General features: G+C 52.3%; 1 protein-coding gene across 2 annotated transcripts in view; it reads right to left on the reverse strand.

Annotated features, from left to right (window-relative positions):
* Positions 1-494: 494 nt before the first annotated feature.
* SERPINE2 (serpin family E member 2) overlaps positions 495-18084 on the reverse strand; it is a 57480-nt gene continuing 39890 nt past the window's right edge. For both annotated transcript variants that reach the window (XM_038585884.1, XM_038585883.1), the window contains exons 4-9: positions 16129-16326; positions 8795-8993; positions 6863-6963; positions 4642-4728; positions 2141-2224; positions 495-1161 (exon numbers count right to left, since the gene is read on the reverse strand). In XM_038585884.1, the coding sequence (XP_038441812.1) occupies positions 1124-1161; positions 2141-2224; positions 4642-4728; positions 6863-6963; positions 8795-8993; positions 16129-16326 (707 nt within the window). In that variant the 3' untranslated portion in view covers positions 495-1123. The remainder of the gene's footprint in view (positions 1162-2140; positions 2225-4641; positions 4729-6862; positions 6964-8794; positions 8994-16128; positions 16327-18084) is intronic.

The following is an 18084-nucleotide window of genomic DNA, read 5'->3' on the forward strand; positions in this document are numbered from 1 at the left end:
GTGCAGCAGGGGATGCACTGGGTGGCCTGCATGACAGGGAGAGGGCAGGAGAGGCCAGGGCCTTTGGGTTGACTTGCCCACGTGCAAAGGTTAGTAGAAGTTTCAGTATTTTTATTTATTTTTTAGTTATTTATTTTTAAAGATGTTATGTATTTATTCATGAGAGACACAGAGAGAGGCAGAGACGCAGGCAGAGGGAGAAGCAGGCTCCATGCAGAGATCCCGATGTGGGACTCGATCCCAGGACCCCGGGATCATGACCTGGGCCAAAGGCAGATGCTCAACCACTGAGACTCCCAGGCGTCCCGAAGTTTCAGTATTTCTAAAGGGCTCCGTTTCTTCCGTCGTATTTTCAATCACAGGGAAAGGATTTTTTTTTTTTTTTTTTTACTACTCATAACACTTTATTTTTACTTTGTACAAAATACAAAAATGCAAATCCATAGAGTACAGACCAGTAGTGACAGGCACACTGCACAACAGCAAACCTTGTCTAGCAAGACATTAGTTTTTTAAACTTTATTTTAGTGAATACATGCATTATATAAAACAACAACAACAAAAACACACAAAGAGGCTAGAGATTTCACTATTTCTACCCCCAAAATAATGCTTACTATCAAGACTTTGGATGGGACCAAAACGAAAGAATTAAAACGGCCAATAATATTCTTTTCATAAAAAAGTAAAAGCTACCATAAAATGTGTTGTTGCAGGTGGGGTTTTTTTTTTTTTTATCATTTTTCCCCCTCCTATCACACTGATTAAATCTCTTCTGAAATGCCACACATGTAAACAAAACAAAACAAAACTCCTGAACTGGACAGTAAATACTCAAGAGGGTTAGCTCAGTAGTTTAAAGGATTTTTTTTTTTTTAGACCTTTTTGAAGCCTTTCTTTTCATTTGTCAGTACAGTGCTCCAGCCGTCCGCCCCTTTTTCCCTTTGATAAATCTCCCAGAACCGAAATGCCTGCGTCACTCAGTCTCTGTTCCTAAGAACTAGTTCTGAAAAAAGAAAGTAATGTACAAAAATATTTAACTGAACTGTGAAAGATGCAGGAAAAGAGTCTTGTTTTCGCCCCAAAGGAGCCTTTGCTCTGCCTGGTTTCTCTCTCACACTCTTCAGGGTTTGTAGATCTGCCCCATGAACAAGACGGCACCTGCAGGATTAAAGCAAGGCATAACTCTATGAAAAACATTCCTAGAATAAGCTAGAAGGCGTGTTTCAGGGACAGTCCCTAGGCTGCGATTAACCAACCTACTGTTCTCAAGCACCGCGGTCCAAGAAAACCTTCTGCAGTGATGGAAATGGTCCGTATTCCCATTGTCTGACACAGTAGCCACTAGCCCCACATGGCCCTTCAGCCCCAAAAACATGGCCTAAGAAACTGATTTTCAAATTATATTTCATTTTTCATTAATTAAGAGTTACAGTCAAATAGTCACATGTGGCCTGAGGCTCCCGAACTGGACTGCCGTCAAAGAGGCCTGCGAACTGTGACGCTACAGATGCAACGGGACAAAAGGATGATGAACCAGGTTGTGCTACTGATTAAAAAAAGAGTAGATGCTGAAATGTGTGAGTTTCTACTCTGGACCAACGTGAAGCCAACCTCCTTCTACAAGGACAACCTTCCGTACTCCTCAGGATTGGGCCACGAGGTAGAAACTACTGTTATTTGCGTTTTAGAGATGAAGCTAAAAGGGCAGAGCCAACCTTAAACCCGTGACTTGCAGAGCCAAGACCCATCGAATTAACAGTTCTCGGGCCGTGACAATAGGGGGGCTTACGGAGGTTGAGGACATGTAGCTTCTTATAAAATTTAACTGCTGCATTTGCAAAAATGTGGACAAAAAATCAGTAGCTGTCAAAAATCCCCACCAGGGCTGCGGAGCTCGCTATCTACGCCAAAACCCAACAGGACCAATAAACCTAAAATCAGTGTTTAGAAGATTCTATTACACTCCAGAAACAGAGCTGCGGGCTGCTTCTTCTCTCCTTGGGGGGGGGGGGGGGGGCTTCTATTCCTCAGTGTTGGCGACGGTTGAGGGAAGAGAAGCAGGGCTGGGGCTGGCTTGGGTCCACAGCCTGGGCTCCACGGCCTGGGCCTGCAAACACCGGGAGGGAGGGACCCTTACCTGTGGGATTGTGTCGGATGAAAAACAGGAAAGGCCGGTCCACTATGAACCAGGGAGGTGACGACCTTGCGATGAGAATCGCGGCTACGGGGAAAAAGAAAACGTGTTATACACCCGGTGGAGGCCGCGGCCGGCCGGCGTGGGGCTGCTCCGGCCCGGTCCACGCGGCTACCAACCTCTCTAATGAGTGTCCTCGCTCGGAGGGTTGTTTTTTTTTTTTTTTTTAATTTTTATTTATTTATGATATCACAGAGAGAGAGAGAGAGGCGCAGAGACACAGGCAGAGGGAGAAGCAGGCTCCATGCATCGGGAGCCCGACGTGGGATTCGATCCCGGGTCTCCAGGATCGCGCCCTGGGCCAAAGGCAGGTGCCAAACCGCTGCGCCACCCAGGGATCCCTCGGAGGGTTTTTATGGCCGTTAAAGGACAGGAAGCCTATTACATGCTCCTGGAACAGTGCTTATCACTGGAACACCTGCTGCACGCTCACTGTTATTATTTACTGTTTTTTTTTTTTTTTTTTAAGATTTCATGTAGTTATCCATGAGAGACCCAGGGAGAGGTGGAGACACAGACCGAGGGAGAGGCAGGCTCCCTGCAGGACCCCACGTGGGACTCGATCCGGACCCAGGGTCACGCCCTGGGCCGAGGGCCCCAATCGGCCGTTGAGCCCCAGGGTGCCCCTGAAGCTGTGCTGCACGCACACCACCCACCGTGCTGGGGCCCCGGTCCCGCGGGCCTCGCCACATCCGTCCTGCGCCCCGCCTGTCAACCGCTTCCCCTGTGCCTCTGCACCTGGAGGCCTCTTCTCCCGGGTCTCGGCCCGGGCCGCTGTTCCAGCCTGTGTGCAGACGGCCCCACGCAGTTCCGTGGGCCCCGGGGCCCAACACGCTTCCTCCCCTCGGCCCGGCGGTCCCCCTTCCCCAGCCTGGGACAGGGCCCTGCAGGGCGGGGCGCGACGCCAGACAAGCACTGCACCTGTGCCGTGGTGGACGCTCCCCCAGCAGAGCTGAAAGCCCATCAGGTCGGTGGGCGTCGGCGGGACTGCGCCCCGAGGGCCCTGCGCTGACGCCCCAAGCCCCAAGGTACTTAAGTCTGCTCGAGGGCCCGAGGGTCCCCAAGACGGGGAGGCTGGGCGCACGGCGGCGAGCACACGGGCAGGGCGACCTCGGGGGCCGCGGGGGGGGGGCTCGGGGGGGCCGCCCTCCATCCCAGAGGGGACTCCTGCGGCTCGGGCCCGCCTGCCCCCCGCAGAGCCCTACCCGCGACCCGGCGGTCACGCTCGGGAGAAGCCCACGGGGCTCGGGGCCACCATCTTCACGTTCTTGCTGAGTGTTCCCCGAGTGCCCCGCCAACTGCACCAGGCCCCGTAGTTACCCCGATGGGCAAAATCGGTCAGTAACTGGAAATTCGGCTCTGACTTACAATTACCCAGAAAGAAGACGAAAGGCGTCTTAAAAATCCTAAGGACTCTTAGTGGAGGTCTTTGTGTGTAGTGCTATTTTAAAGCGTTACAAATTAAATGTTTATTCTAGAAAGGCAATAAAGTGTCTATTTGGAGCAGAAGCGGTGCCCCTTAATGACCAGAAATATGTGACCCACTTACAACCCCGGCTGGGCCGCCGGACCTCCTCCCCTGACCTCAGGTGGGCAATTAGGGGCGCGGGCGGCAGCCTACACCGGTCTGTTTTCTCCTCCCTTATGTAAAGCAGAGGAGAGAACAGACAAGTGTTCTGCTCACCCAGGGAGCTGCAGGGCCCGTGCTGTCCACCCCCGGTGGCTACACCCGCTGCCCGCTTCGACTCTAGAGCAGGCTCAAAGCTTCCAGAGTAGGGCTCAGCCACCAGTGTCCCCGGGGCTGGTCTGATGGTCAGATCCCACTTTTAGAAATAAAGCTTCTTGGGGCCCCGGGGGCTCAGGGGTCGAGCATCTGCCTTCTGCCTAGGGCCTGACCCTGGGGTCTGGGGATTGAGTCCCCCATTGGGCTCCCTGCAGAGAGCCTGCTTCTCCCTCTGCCTGTGTCTCTGCCTCTCTCTGTGTCTCTCATGAATAAATAAATAAAATCTTTAAAAAAAAAAAGAAAAAAGAAATAAAGCTTTCCTGGGACCCAGCCATGCCCATGGGCTTAGCGCTTTATAGGAAAACATTGTCCACTCTTGTCCTAGGGGAACGTCCTGGGGAAAGGCACACACTGAGGGCTCTACTGAATGAAACAGTCAGAGCCTCCAGGAGGCGGGTCCTCACTGTCTACATTCACCTCCACCATCATCTGGGCGGGAGCCCACATGCCTAGGGTGGGGGTGTGGGGTGGTTCATTACATTTGCTGAGGGATGGGAGAGCCTCACCCCTGGCCCCTGCCCCAGCCCCCTGGCCCCTGTCCCAGCCCCTGGCCCCTGCTCCAGCCCCCTGGCCCCTGTCCCAGCCCCTGGCCCCTGCCCCAGCCCCCTGGCCTCTGGCCCAGCCCCTGGCCCCTGCCCCGGCCTCCCAAGTCCGATCTTACTTGTTGCTGCTGAAGCTTTGGTTCCGTCTTCGCTGACTTCGATTTTTGCTTTCTGCAAGATGTGAGACACGTGCAGGTTTTCTGACCCTGTTTCCAGAAAAGAAACCAGACACAGCATTTATGTGATAGGCAGGCCATCTGTTGGGCTGGGGAAGGTAACTTCCAATCCATGGCAATTTCCGGTTCTTGAAAGGTGTCAGGAGAAGCGACCTCTTACAGTCTGGTGATTGAAGGCTGGAGGGTGACTGTCACCTGCTGTGAATTTCAGTCTCTGCTAAGCGAACTGTGATACCACTTCTGAGGAGGGCAACACCCGCCCTGAATGCGTTTGGGCCTCTAGCAATTCAACTCTGACCTCTGAGAATTGCATAGAGAAATAAAAAGAGCAGAGCTTTAAAAAGGAAGCCTGTTTTCCAAGAAGCAGCAAGAGACAATAATATTATTTGTCACTCACAGAACGTCACGTCTGGAGAGGATTTCAGCTGGCACGTGTGGAAGGGTAAACTGAGGGCTGGAGTGTTAAGAAATCTGCCCTCAGATCACGTGGCTGGTTAGTGGGAGAGGAAGCGCTGGCTTCTCACAACAAAAGCTACTCGGCACGTGGCCGTATTAGTGAGAGGAGTGTAAGGAAGGTTCAGAACCAGACTCAGAACGGCAATTGTGCCTCAGAAACCTTCTAGTGAATTCCCTTTCCTCCTCAGCACAGCCTTCTCACCCCAGCAATTCTCACTGGCTATAGCATTAGAGGAAAATGCAAACGGAAGTTAATGCTGGCCTTGATGGGACGAAGATCTGGAGGGAGAGGGAAAAAGCACCTTCCTTGTCACTTGGTTTTCAACTGTCTGCACCGGCGCGGGGCTCCAGCTCGGACGATGGGGAACGAGGGGGATGTCTGCAGGGTGTAGGTCACCAGCAGGTTAAACATCAGACCCCGGAGAATCTCAGGCACCTGGTCGTCCGCCCAAGCACCTGCAAACTCCCCACAGCCACTGTGCGGAACACGGGCCACAGAAGAGAACCCAGGAGGGGAAAGCACAGGTTGAAACGATGCTCTTCAACTTCCCTGAGCTGAGGAGTCCTGCTAACGTGATTCCGATTTAGTCTGTCTGGGTGACACTCAAGACTGCCCCCTTCAAACAAGCCCCCAGGGGATGCTCACGCTGCTGGCACGGGGATGAGTTTGGTCGTCCAAGGACCAAAGAGCGTCAGAACATCCCTGAAGCTGCACGTCCGCCAGGGAGGTCAGGTCTGGCCCTGGGATGGGTGCACAAGTGCTCACCTGCAGGCCTCCCAGGTTAGTGATGAACTTCTCGAGGGGAGGAACACAAAAGGAGCACAAATAACGTCTAAGCCATAACTTTTCTCTGGAAGGAGGCTGCCGTGCTCCAACCGAGAAGGACCAAGAACTGACGATTGAACATCACTCCAGGGAAAGGTACATATGTTGGCAAACGAAGCGATACGATGCTAGCTTCGTCTTAGATGCTTTGGCAAAGAACGGTTCTAATCAGACCCCTATGAATTTATATTATTTCGGGATAATGGGCATTAAACGCCAAAACACGTATCCGGACATACTGCTTGCCTGTTACGGTTTGATGGAAGCAAGTGTCTGAGAGTTTAAAAATCTTGATTTTTCAAACAGGGGAATAATTTGTGTCTGATAAAGTAACTTACATCTAAGTAAGAGCTAAATTTTTATGTAATAAGGACGATACACGAAGGTCTTCTCTATCTGTAGAGTCACTTGGGCCTCATGTGAAATGTGCGTGTGAAATGTGGGGATGAATGATTTCTGCTGATTTAAAGGACTGACGATGAACAGCAGCATTTGGTGATAAATCAGATTAAATCTTGGAGAGTTTTAGGGCAACATACTCCTAATTTGGATCTTTTCTTTCTTTTTCTTAAATTTAAAGATTTATTTATTTATTTATTTATTTATTTATTTATTTATTTTAGAAAGAGAGAGAGAGAGAGAGAATTTGTGCAGGGGGAGGAGGAATGGGAGAGAGAATCCTCAGACTCTGCACCGGCCTGGAGCCCAACATGGGGCTCGATCTCACAACCCTAAGTTCATGACCTGAGCCAAAAATCAAGAGTTGGATGCTTAATGGACTGAGCCACCCAGGCACCCCTGACCTTTGCTTTCCGAAAAAAATTCAGAGACCCAGCTTGTAACAGTCCTCAAGTTAAGGAATGAGTTTTAAATTGAACCTACTTGTTATTTTTGCAAAATTCGCTTTTGATGGATCAAACATCTCTGTGATGCCGAGAGCTTTCAGTGGCTCCTTCAGGTCTGTTTGTGCTACGGCTGTGAACCTGGCAGGAAAGGAGAAAATAAGGGGGGAAATCATTATACCATAAAAGATGTAAAATGATATAATCAGCGCAGGTGGGGGAATGTTGATAAACCGATTTCTTTTTCAAGTGCGCTCTGAATACCAATCTAAATGGTATCTTAAGCTGTAGTTCCGAGATTTAAGTAGAGAGCAACACATCTCTCAGACACTTAGCTGGCAAAATGAGCAGGAACCCAGCAATCCTGAACAAGGGTAGCCTGACCCTCAGGTGCAACCACCCTCCCCTCCCCCCATTCCAGTTCTCAGGGAGATCTGCAGGAGCACTTTCCTTTACGCTGAGGGGGCAATACCTGGAATATTGAGTGGGATGTCTACAGATTTCCCCCATTTCCAACCAAATGGCTGTCATCGTGGCTGCCGTAAAAATGATCCTTGTTGGTATCAGGGATGGTCAAGAGAGGAGACACATTCCTGCTCATTCTCGTCGGGATTTTTAAAGCATTTTACTATCAAGATAGGAACAAACCTCAGGCATCGGTGACGATGCATTCTGTTTGGGGGTCACGAGAGTTTCTTGGATTCCTGTGACCTGGCTTGACGGCCATACTGACGTAAATGCCAGCCGTTGAACTTATCGTCAGAGGATGTTTCACCAGGTTTTCTCCCATTTGGCGGAAGAGCATTAAGGGTAGGTGAGCAGATTTTCATCGCAGATGGGCTCTAATGATCATTTACCATTATAATTGTGCTTTACCTGTCATGTCCTCCTATCTGCACGCCTACCACCTTACTCATTTATATCATGTGCTGCCTACATGAAGGCTCATTTCCACAATAAAAGAAAATCTTGGGAGGATTACTAATCCTTGTTATATGTGCACTCCTCTGATTATACTCAGCGACTGGAGAATTGAAAGCTATTAGAACTGGAAGGTATCTTCCCCCCCCCCCCCCCCCCCCCCCCGAGACGTGGCTGGTTGAAAGCTCTGGGCATTGGGTAGCATGATCACAGACAGGGGATGTTCACTGCCCATTTCACAGATCTGGGTAAAGTATTCAGAAATTTAGGAATTCAAGCAGAATCTGGGATTACTTGCCCTTTGGGTCTTTTTAAAAGATCTTATTTATTTATTCACGAGAAACACAGAGACAGAGAGGCAGAGACACAGGCAGAGGGAGAAGCAGGCTCCATGCAGGGAGCCCGATGTGGGACTCGATCCCAGGACCCCAGGGTCACGCCCTGGGCTGAAGGCAGACGCTCAGCCACTGAGCCCCCCAGGTGTCCCTGCCCCTTGGTTTCGAGTCATAACAGTTCCAATTCCACCAATATTGCACATTTAGGGTGTGATAAAGAACTGCCATAGTATGACGCTAGTGTAAGAACTCTGCCTAGATGGTTTCAAGTATTTCCTTACCATGTAGATTTTGGACCTTGGTCTTCAGGAACTCCCAGCTAAAACTTAAGAAGATGGACATGAATCTCCTTATCAAACCACTGGAAACACTCCTAACCTGTACTGTGTCGTTATATGTGTGTTTTTCACTCTTTTGAACAAAATTCGATATGTGAAAATCCCTCAAAATGGTACAAGGACCTTGAGGTCTTGGAGACTCAGAGGTCAGGCTGCCTGTGTCCCTCCTCTCCCATTATCCTTAACGCTGCACATGAGATGCATGGGGGGCGGGGAGGAAGCTTCTACAAAAGCAGAGCCTTGTATTCCCACTGCACAATTTCTGCAAAGTCCATCAGGCTTTGGGAGCTAGGATGTGCCATTCCTTAGCCTCACGTTGTCCGCTACCGGGGGCTGAGCACTCCCGTGGTTTTCTCGTCAGGGGCGGGGAGCACTTACTTGGGCAAGATGACCTGCACCCTCTTGGGCACCATGGCGCTCATCCAGCTGTCTATGGTCTTGGTGCTGATGTGCGGGACGATGGCCGACAGCGGGGTGGAGCTCTCGGTGGGCAGCGCGATCAGCATGCTGATGCTCTCGCCGTGGTAGGGGAGCTCAATGAAGTTGTACCAGAGATCATTGGGGGTGCTTGTGGACCCTAGAGAGATCAGAGGCAGGTTCAGGGTGTCCCTGACGATTCTGGAAGTGGCCCGAGTGTCTGCTGGGCACGGGGGCAGCTTCAGGGGCAGAGGGCGACTCTCTTTTCCGAACAGTTTCCTTAGAAGGACAGAGATAAAGACGACGGACGTCCTTCCCTGGTGAAGCATCCTCTCCCTTCCACTGAGACCCGCCTTCGCAAAACGCCCTCGGGCGCCACTAAAATAACCTCCGCGGAGCAGATTCGCTAGAGACGAGGCACCGGGAGCGCAGGGGCCCGCAGACGCTGAGCCTGACCCCGGGGGCCAGGAAGGGGCGCCGCTGCCCCCGCCGGGGTGCGCTCAGCCCGCGCAGGGAGGCGGGCAGCCTTGGGGTTTAGGGCCCCATGAGGTGGCACAAGCCGTCCCGTCTCCGGGCCGGGAGGCCCCAGTTAGAGACGTCGACTTCCCAAGGCGCGCAGGGGCTGAGCCAGGAGGCCCTGGGCCGACTTGGGTGTCGGCGTGCACGGAGGCCCCCGCCCTCCACCGGCCCACTCCCACTCTCTTCGCCCAATCTGGTAACTGTCCCCGTGGCTTCTGGAGACCTCCTGCTATTGGCACTTGCTAATAGCAACCTGGGGACAATTTAGACCCAGCACTTCTCAAAACGTGGGTCATCCAGAGAAGACAGGGCGGCGTGACGCGTGGAGGCAGGCTCCCCGCAAGTCCCTAACCTGCGCCAGCGCCAAGGCTGAGCGCCCGCTGTCTCCCTTCCCAGCGACTGGACGGGACCGTCCTACCCCGCTCGGTATCCGCAGCCCCACGCCACGCAGGCCGGGCCGGGGGGAGCTGGGGCGCGCGCCCTGGTGCAGGGGGGGCGCCCGGGGAGTTGACCCGCGACCCTCACAGCCCGCCCGACACCAGCCGGCCATCAGTGCGGAGCGGAGCGCCATCCGGGGACGCCGCTGGACGCCGCAGCCAGCGACCCGCGCTTGACCTCCCGCCCGCTGGAGGATGGAGGCGCGGGTGGAGGCGCGGGCCCTGGGTGGCGGCCCCGGGGGCATTGGGGGCATCGGGGGCATCGGGGCAGAGGCAGGGCAGGCGCCTGTAGGGCCCCCCTCGGCCGCCCCGCCCCAGACCTAGGGGACCGCGCTCAAGAGGAAAGGGCGAGCTTCTCTCACGGTTCCCCTGTGTCTTCTTGGGCGAAGGCGCCGGCCAGTCACCGTGGTGACCCGGGCACTTCAGTGAGCCGGCTCTGGGGGTGACCCCGAGGCTCCCCCGAGCTCCCGCCTTTGTCAGCAGCGAGCAAATATGATACAGAGTAGCCAGGCCGCTCGGGCCTGTGAGCCGCGGCTGACGTGGGAGGCCGTCCTTCGGGAAGGCCGTGGGCTGCGACTACCCGCGGCCACCCCACGCGGCCCGGCCCGGCCCCACCACTCAAGGCTGGTTCTGGCTGGGGGCTGCCTAAGAAGCAAGGACGGGACCCGGGAAGCTTCCGTCTACTTTGTGGGTCACGACGGTGTCGACGGAACCTGGGAAATCAGTGGGGGAGTCAGAGAAACACCCCTTGCGGCTGAGCCCTTCTGTCTCCCGGGGGCCCCCACTCGGGCAGCGCGGTTTGGGAAGCGGTGGCTTACGGATTGCTCCGGGCCGCGGAATAAGGACAGGGCGGCAGCCGTTGGCCGCTTCTGGAAGAACTGGGGTCGTGGATAATGAGAACTAGGAGCCGGGTGTGTCTTCCACGGGGGGGGGGGGGGGGGGGGGGGGGGGGGGGGGGGGGGGAGAGGGGGGACAGCATCCGGCTCCAGCGGAGAGTCTGGCCTCCACCGGTGACACCATTAGCTGACCAGTAACACGAATAACCACTATTTTGCACCCAGTCACTCACATTCACTCAATGATGCGTTTTTCCATGGCCCCATTTGTGCTTTTTCCTTTTTTAAAGATTTTAGTTACTTGAGAGAGAGAGAGGGAGAGGGAGAGGGAGAGGGAGAGAAAATCTCACGGAGACTCTGCACCAAGCCCAGAGCCCAACGTGGGGCTCGATCCCACAACCGCGAGACCATGACCTGAGCCAAAACCAAGAGCCAGACGCTGACCCGACTGAGCCACCCAGGCGCCCTGCGGCTCCCACTTCTGATCACAGGGGCTGATGGCAAACGTGGGCCGGGACACCTGTGTGCACACTCTGTCTGTGCTTATCTGTGCCGGCTGCCTGGGAGCGAGGGACCAAACAACCGCCCTCCTCTTCGGACCTGATCACTAAAGGGCGAGATGTCTCAGCACCATCTCACAGAGGACCAGGGCCGGAGGTAAACACATGAGATCTGGAGTTCTAGGATCTGGGTTCAAATCCCGCCTCTTCTGACCCACCAGTTCCAGGTACTGGGCAAGTTGCTCGACTCCAAGGCTTGGTTTCCTCTATCTGCAAGATGGGCTACCGTGCGTGGCCTAGCGGACTGCCCTGGAAATTCAAGGGGACCGTACGTGCAGCACAGTGCTCAGCACAGGGGCTTGAACATAGTAAGAACGTCCCTCTAAGGATGGAAGGAGCTTCGTAAAATACTTGTCTCCTGGGGCGCTTGGTCACTCAGCTCGGGGCTCGGGCAGGTGAGACGCAGCCTCAGTCCAGTGAGAGGAAGCACGCCTGCTGCAGCGGGCCCGGCTCCCGGGCGGAAGGGCTCAAGCCGGGCAGGGGGACTCGGAGCCTTGGGTCGGGGCAGGGAGCCTGCCACGGGCCCACGCCTTTCCCTCACCACGTCCCGCCAGGCTCTCCACGTGTCAGCACCTGGGAAGCCACCCGAGGGCTCTTCATTGATGCTGGAGCAGAGAAAGATGTGAAGGGAGCAGGTTCACTCACGCGAGAGAGGGGGACGCGGAGGAGAAGGGTTTCCTCTTAGACGAAGGGGGATCAACAAAACTTTAATGAGAACAGGCAAAGAACCAAGTGTTAAAAACATGGAGAAGATTTAGCACCTGCTGTAAGCGGTACTTGGGGGATGCCCCAGGTGTTCTGGAAGGCCCCCAGGGTACTCGGATCCTTCCTAAGTCCCGCGGGGGAGGAGGTAGCGAGACTCGCTGAATGTTAAGGACTCCTCTTGGCCGCGCGCACGGAGAGAGTATTTTAAACGTTGAATATCGGGAAAACCCTACAGGTGAGGATCCCTCCAGTTACCCTCTACTACACGTAGCTCTAGGGGTTTCCTGAGCTCTCGGGGAACTGTTTTCGGTTGTACCTTGGAAGGAACTGGAATGCGGGCCTGGAAACAAGCAGCAGATCTACCGCGCCGCATCGTGACGGGTCCGCATTCCAGCTGTGGCACAGCGGGCTTGGGGACAGCTGATGGGGGGAAGGTGCGGGGGAATCAGCTGGGCGAGCAGAGGGGCCGCCGCTGGGGACACGGAACGTGGCGGGAGAACCAGATGCGTGAGGACGGGAATACATTTCGTCTGCGGAACTAAGACTTCAGAGACAGCCACGCAGGGAGGTGACGTGGGGAGGCAGGAGTAGCACCCGGGAGAGTGGAAGCCGGAAAAATGCCGGATATTCGTGTATTTATTTACGTAGGTACACATACACGCATATGTATATTTGGGATTCTCTGTGGTCTTTTTTCAAAGTAAAGTCTTTAATGTCTGAATTCATGACCATAAACATAAAAAAAAAATTGTAACGGTTTTTGACTCAGCCACTCCTATCCAAGGGAGGTACCTTTATAAATTCTGACTCAGTTTCTAAAGATTTACATACAAGAGTGCTCACGAAGTGCTCACGACATGAGAAAGGTAATGATATGTATAATACTATAATAATATTGGGACGCCTGGGTGGCGCAGCGGTTTAGCACCACCTTCGTCCCAGGGCATGATCCTGGAGACCCGGGATCGAGTCCATCAGACTCCCTGCATGGAGCCTGCTTCTCATAATAGCATATTATATATGTTCTTATATATTTTTGTTTCATTTATTATTTATATTTTAGATTTATATTATATATTATATATGATTACATATATTACATAATAATATGACAATATCCACAGGATACTTGACTACATTTGGACCATGGAATATTACAGAGATGAAGGGATCAAGTAAATCCATGTGAATCAACAGGAAGTTTTCCACGACGCGCTGTCTAATGCATAGAGCAGGTTAAGGAAGGGCGGTCACAGCATGACCCTGCGTGTGCACAAAGGCCCCAGAGCTGTATTTTGTGTGTCCACATGACAGGTCTCCGGGAAGAGACCTGCCGCTAAGTAAGGGTTCTTGCCCCGGGAAACGGGAGCACAGGACATTTACCTTCTGCCTCATTACAATGGCTTATTTGTAGATTTTGCAATGAGCACGGGATATACATCTGCAAAAAAGATTTCAGGGGCACCTGGGGGGGCTCAGTCGGTTCAGTGTCTGCCTTTGGCTCAGGTCAGGATTCCGGGGTCCTGGGATCGAGCCCTGAGTCGGCCCTCTCCCTCTCCCTCTGCCCCTGACTCCCTGCTCATGCTCTCGATCACGCTCTCTCACTCTCTCTCAAATAAATCTTTACAAAAATAATATAAAGATTTCAAGAGGGGATCCCTGGGTGGCTCAGCGGTTTGGCGCCTGCCTTTGGCCCAGGGCGCGATCCTGGAGTCCCGGGATCGAGTCCCGCATCGGGCTCCCAGCATGGAGCCTGCTTCTCCCTCTGCCTGTGTCTCTGCCTCTCTCTCTCTCTGTCTATCATGAATAAATAAATAAATCTTTAAAAAAAAAAATAAAGATTTCAAGGGCCTTTTTTTTTTTTTTTTTTTTTAAATTAGAAGAACATCTTTCCTCAAAGTGCTTCTACCTTATGGGCAGTTGGAAGGGCTCCCCCCTTGCCCCGCCTTCCACCCTCTCTTCCTACTGTTGCTCCGAGATCTCGGCGGCATCTTGGGGGGATGGTCAGGGGGCCGACACGTGGGATGGCAGCCGAGTTTCCGCAGGGACAGGGCACGTGGTGAGGCCCAGGATGTGGGGACGGGGGCTGCAGAGGCGGCACAGGGAGCCCCGTGGCCCATGGGGACGGGGAGGGCCGAGGGCTGAATTCAGGGCACGCCAGTCGGGCCACAGGAAGACACGGGACACCGAGCGGCTCACGGAAAAGGAGTGTCACGACGGGCGTGCTTCCAGAGCGGGAGAGCAGAGGCCCCTGAGGACGGACTGCAGCACCCTGGGCGACAGACGTCACCCGACGCGGGCTGGGAGCCGACAGCGAGCGCTCATGGCGCACCTGCTGACCCAGCCAGCGGACACCTTCCTGCAGGGACCCGGAGGCCGCGTCCCACACCCGGTTCCCCCGCATCCCGGTCACCTGCCAGCTCACCCCAGGCCACGGGAGCCCCGATGCAGCCTCGGGGGGCTCGCGCCGGGAGCAGAGGGCGGAGGCCATGGGGTGCGGGGAGGACACCCAGCCTGCTGCCGCCCGTAGCAAGGTCCCTGAGCAAGAAGGCACAGCCGTGACCATAAGGCACACGCGGGGAAGGGCGGTCCTGACGGAGAGCTACCCAGGGAGGCAGCTCCCTCCCCAAGAATGAGCCATGTCGTCAAGGAAACCTGTTCCTTTCCTGTGAAAACAAACAGTGAGGTCTCATAGGAAGGTCTACAGGATCCTTGCGTCTTTATCTTTAACTTCTGACATTCATTTTTCAGCAAGAGAAACATAAAATTGAGGCCCTTCACTTTTAGGTGTTTTGTGTGTGGATACTTTTTTGGTTTTTTGTTTGTTTTGTTTTGTTTTGTTTTGTTTTAAATTAGAACAGAGAATGTGTATGAAGATTGACCTGAAATAAAATGGCTTTGCTTCAGAGGAGCTGGTGGCCGTGCCAGCGTCCCAGCGAAGTCTTCCTGGCAATGCCAGCTGGGAGCGGGAGGCTCGGCCCACCTCTGGAAAGAGGGAAGGACTTTTGGGCAAAAAGAGCCTTTTATTATTCTCAGTTGCTGAGCACGTTGTCTTTCTGCAGGGCTTTCAAATACGTATTCTCTTCAAAACAAAACAAAACATTTGAGTGAATGACAAAATTTTACCTAGCAGCCTGGTGAATGGTAAGCAAGAAGGACAGTGGCTTTGTTTAGGGCACCCCTCACCCGAGCCATCCCTTAACTTAGAGAATTACGCGGCCGGCAAAACACGGCGCAGGGCTGGAAGCACAGACTGACCGTGCAGAGGTGATACTCGGGTCCCACGTGTTCAGGCACAGACTGGAGACACGACCGCTAACTTTCAGAGGGAAAAGATCAACTTAAGTTGGACAGCAAGTGTTCAATGAAACTAGGCTCGAAAAATAATCGTCAGACTCCGTTCGTCAGCGCCGTGGCGATGACAGCAGGGGTCGGTCATTGTTTCCTTGGTTGTAAAACTGACTCGTGCTTTGTTTTAAAAATTTGCAGATTCAAATTAGAGAAAAATAATCGTTTGAGATACCACCAGCGTTCACGTTTCACTGAACATCCTCCAGGACACGTCTCTACAGACAGATGAGTATGTAGCACGTGTTTTACGTGAACGAGATGAATCAGCACCTGCTGTCCTACAACTTGTTTTCTGGAATCAACCATATATTGTATCATCTTCCTACTGACTTGAATCTAAGTCTCTTTATCACATATGTTCCACTATACGTAAGTTTCTGGCTTTTGCTTACTTGCTGGGGTGAGATGATCTTCAGGGTTTAAGTCCCCTGGTGTGGGATTGCCGTAGAGGCTCCAGGAAGCCCCCCCCCCCCCCATCCCGCAGCAACTTCTACCACCCATGTGCCCCCCCAACCCCCAGAGCCACGACTGGGCTTTGCCAACCTAGTATCTGTGAGACTGGCAAGTGGAAAATAAATCTAATTTTTACTTGTATTTTTTAATTTGGTAAAGTAAGGTAGCCAAAGGTGACTTGATGATACACTATGTGCCGAGTGCCTGCTTACATTTCGTATTTTGTGAACTGTCCTCTATCTTTAAATTTCCAACCTAAAAGCCTGTATGTCATGTATTAATACATTACCTTGGTAAGTGGTAAGAAACTTTACCATGAACTTAAAAAAAAAAAAAAAAAATCCTGCCCGCCTGTCCCCTGCCCTTTTTAAAATATAAAAGTCAGATTTGCTCTTGGACCAAGTGATCTGGGGCATCGCCAAGCGAACACTTACCGCAGCGGAACACAGAGAGCTGAGCTAGCATGGGCACTTGATAGGATTTCCCGTCGGCTGTCACAAACGTACGTTTCTTTGTGTTCTCAGGTTGGAACCGTGATTTCCACAAACCCTTAAAATACACGGCATTGACCAGGACCAGTCTTGTGAGGGCACCATCGATGAGATTTGGGGACAGCAGGTTGTCGATCATGCCTGGAAAGTCACAGAACAAGCAAGGAAAGCTCAGGATCGGCGGTCTGTTTGAGGGCAAAAGGCAGTGATGGAGCACGGACAGTCACAAATTAACGGAATTTTTAAAAAGCCTTTAAAAAGGAACTGTTTACAACACCCTTCTGGAACTTTCTCAGTCCTCCCCCCCACCTCACTAAAAAATGAAAGCTAAAAAATTGAAGCTAAAATCAGAGAATCTGAAAAGACCTTAGAGATCCTCTGTTTGGGGGTTAGCACAATTTTCATCAAGGAATTCTTTTATAACTGGGGCTCCCGGGTGGCGCAGTCAGTTGAGCGTCCCCCTTCAGCTCAGGTCATGATCCTGGGTCCTGGGATTGAGTCCCGCATGGGGCTCCCTGCTCAGTGGGGGGGTCTGCTTCTCCCTCTGCCTCTATCCCGCCCCCACCCCCCAGGCTTGTGCTTGCTCTCTCAAATAATTTTTTTTTAAAAAAGCAATTCTTTTATGACTAATTCCCTATGAACCCCATGTCTTAGAAAATTTTACTCATCTAAAGAAGCTACATTTAATTAACGATGAATTTTCCTATCTTTGCTAATAACCGACACGTGCAACTGCCAAGGAGAATTTGCCATCAGAAAACAAGATATGCAGTTGTTGTTTCAACCCCTGGGTGGGTTTAATCCCTGTCAAAAATGAAGCCCTTCGGCCTGTGCAATTTTATCACAGATAGACACTTACTTCCTCTGAAGGTTTCAGAGGTGTTGGGCATTCGTCTGGAACCCCTGGGACCACAAGGCCCCACAGCTACCTAAGAGGGGGCTGGAATTCAAAATTAGTGTCTACGTTTATGGGTCAGGTGCTGAGCTAGGTGGTGACATTATAGAGATAAAAAGAAACGGAGTCTGTCCTTGAAGGCCTCCTGATGTTGAAGGAAAATTCGCTCCACAAAATGTCAAGGACGCTCCGTCTTGTTTGTGTCAGGAGGGAAGGAGCTAACAACTGTTCTAGTTTCAGAACGTTCTTTGGGGCCACGGCGATCTTCCTCAAATGCTGTCTGTGCTTGAGGGTTTCGGTTTTCCGTAAGGCTCCTTTTGCTCGGTCTTTGAAGATTCAGCTGTGTGTGTGTATGTGTTTATGAAGGATTACTAACACCCAAAGCAATTTAAAATTAGTTTACTAATTAATTTAAAATTAGTTTAAAACTAAAAATCAGTTTCCTGTAGCTTTTGGCCTCAGCATTAAAAAAAAAAAAAAAAAAAAAAAGACAACAAAACACCATGTAGAGTCATAATTCAAATGCAGATTGTAATTCTTTAAATGGTTAGAGTAAACTCAATAGTTTCTGGAAGAAGCAAGATTATCCAATTCAGCTGGGAGAGCCCTAAAGTCCTCTTAGATGATGTTCAAGATGATTCGGATGTCCGATAAACAAATGTTTGCATAAGTCATGGCAGGGGGCGCACCCAGAGGTGGGGGCCCTCTGTAAAAGGGGCCTCTGTAAAAGCTTCATCACCACTCCTTACTTGCACAAGGGGGCATCGATCCCACCACAGTCAGCATCTGAAGGAAAATACCCCAAGCTATAAGAGGCCACCCTTCCATGCAAGGGCAGCCTCTGTCCTGCGGGAGGGAAGTTAGAACTCGGTGCTCCCGCTGTAGCAAACTCCTTAGGGTTGGCTCCCCACACTGAAGGTTGTGTCCTGCCTTTGCTGGGAACATCACCCAGTCCAACCCCTATGGGCCTGTAAGGCATAGCTCCGCTCTCTACCTATAAAAGA

This window comes from Canis lupus, chromosome 37 (assembly GCF_011100685.1).
Source record: "Canis lupus familiaris isolate Mischka breed German Shepherd chromosome 37, alternate assembly UU_Cfam_GSD_1.0, whole genome shotgun sequence".
Taxonomy (NCBI): Eukaryota; Metazoa; Chordata; class Mammalia; order Carnivora; family Canidae; genus Canis; species Canis lupus.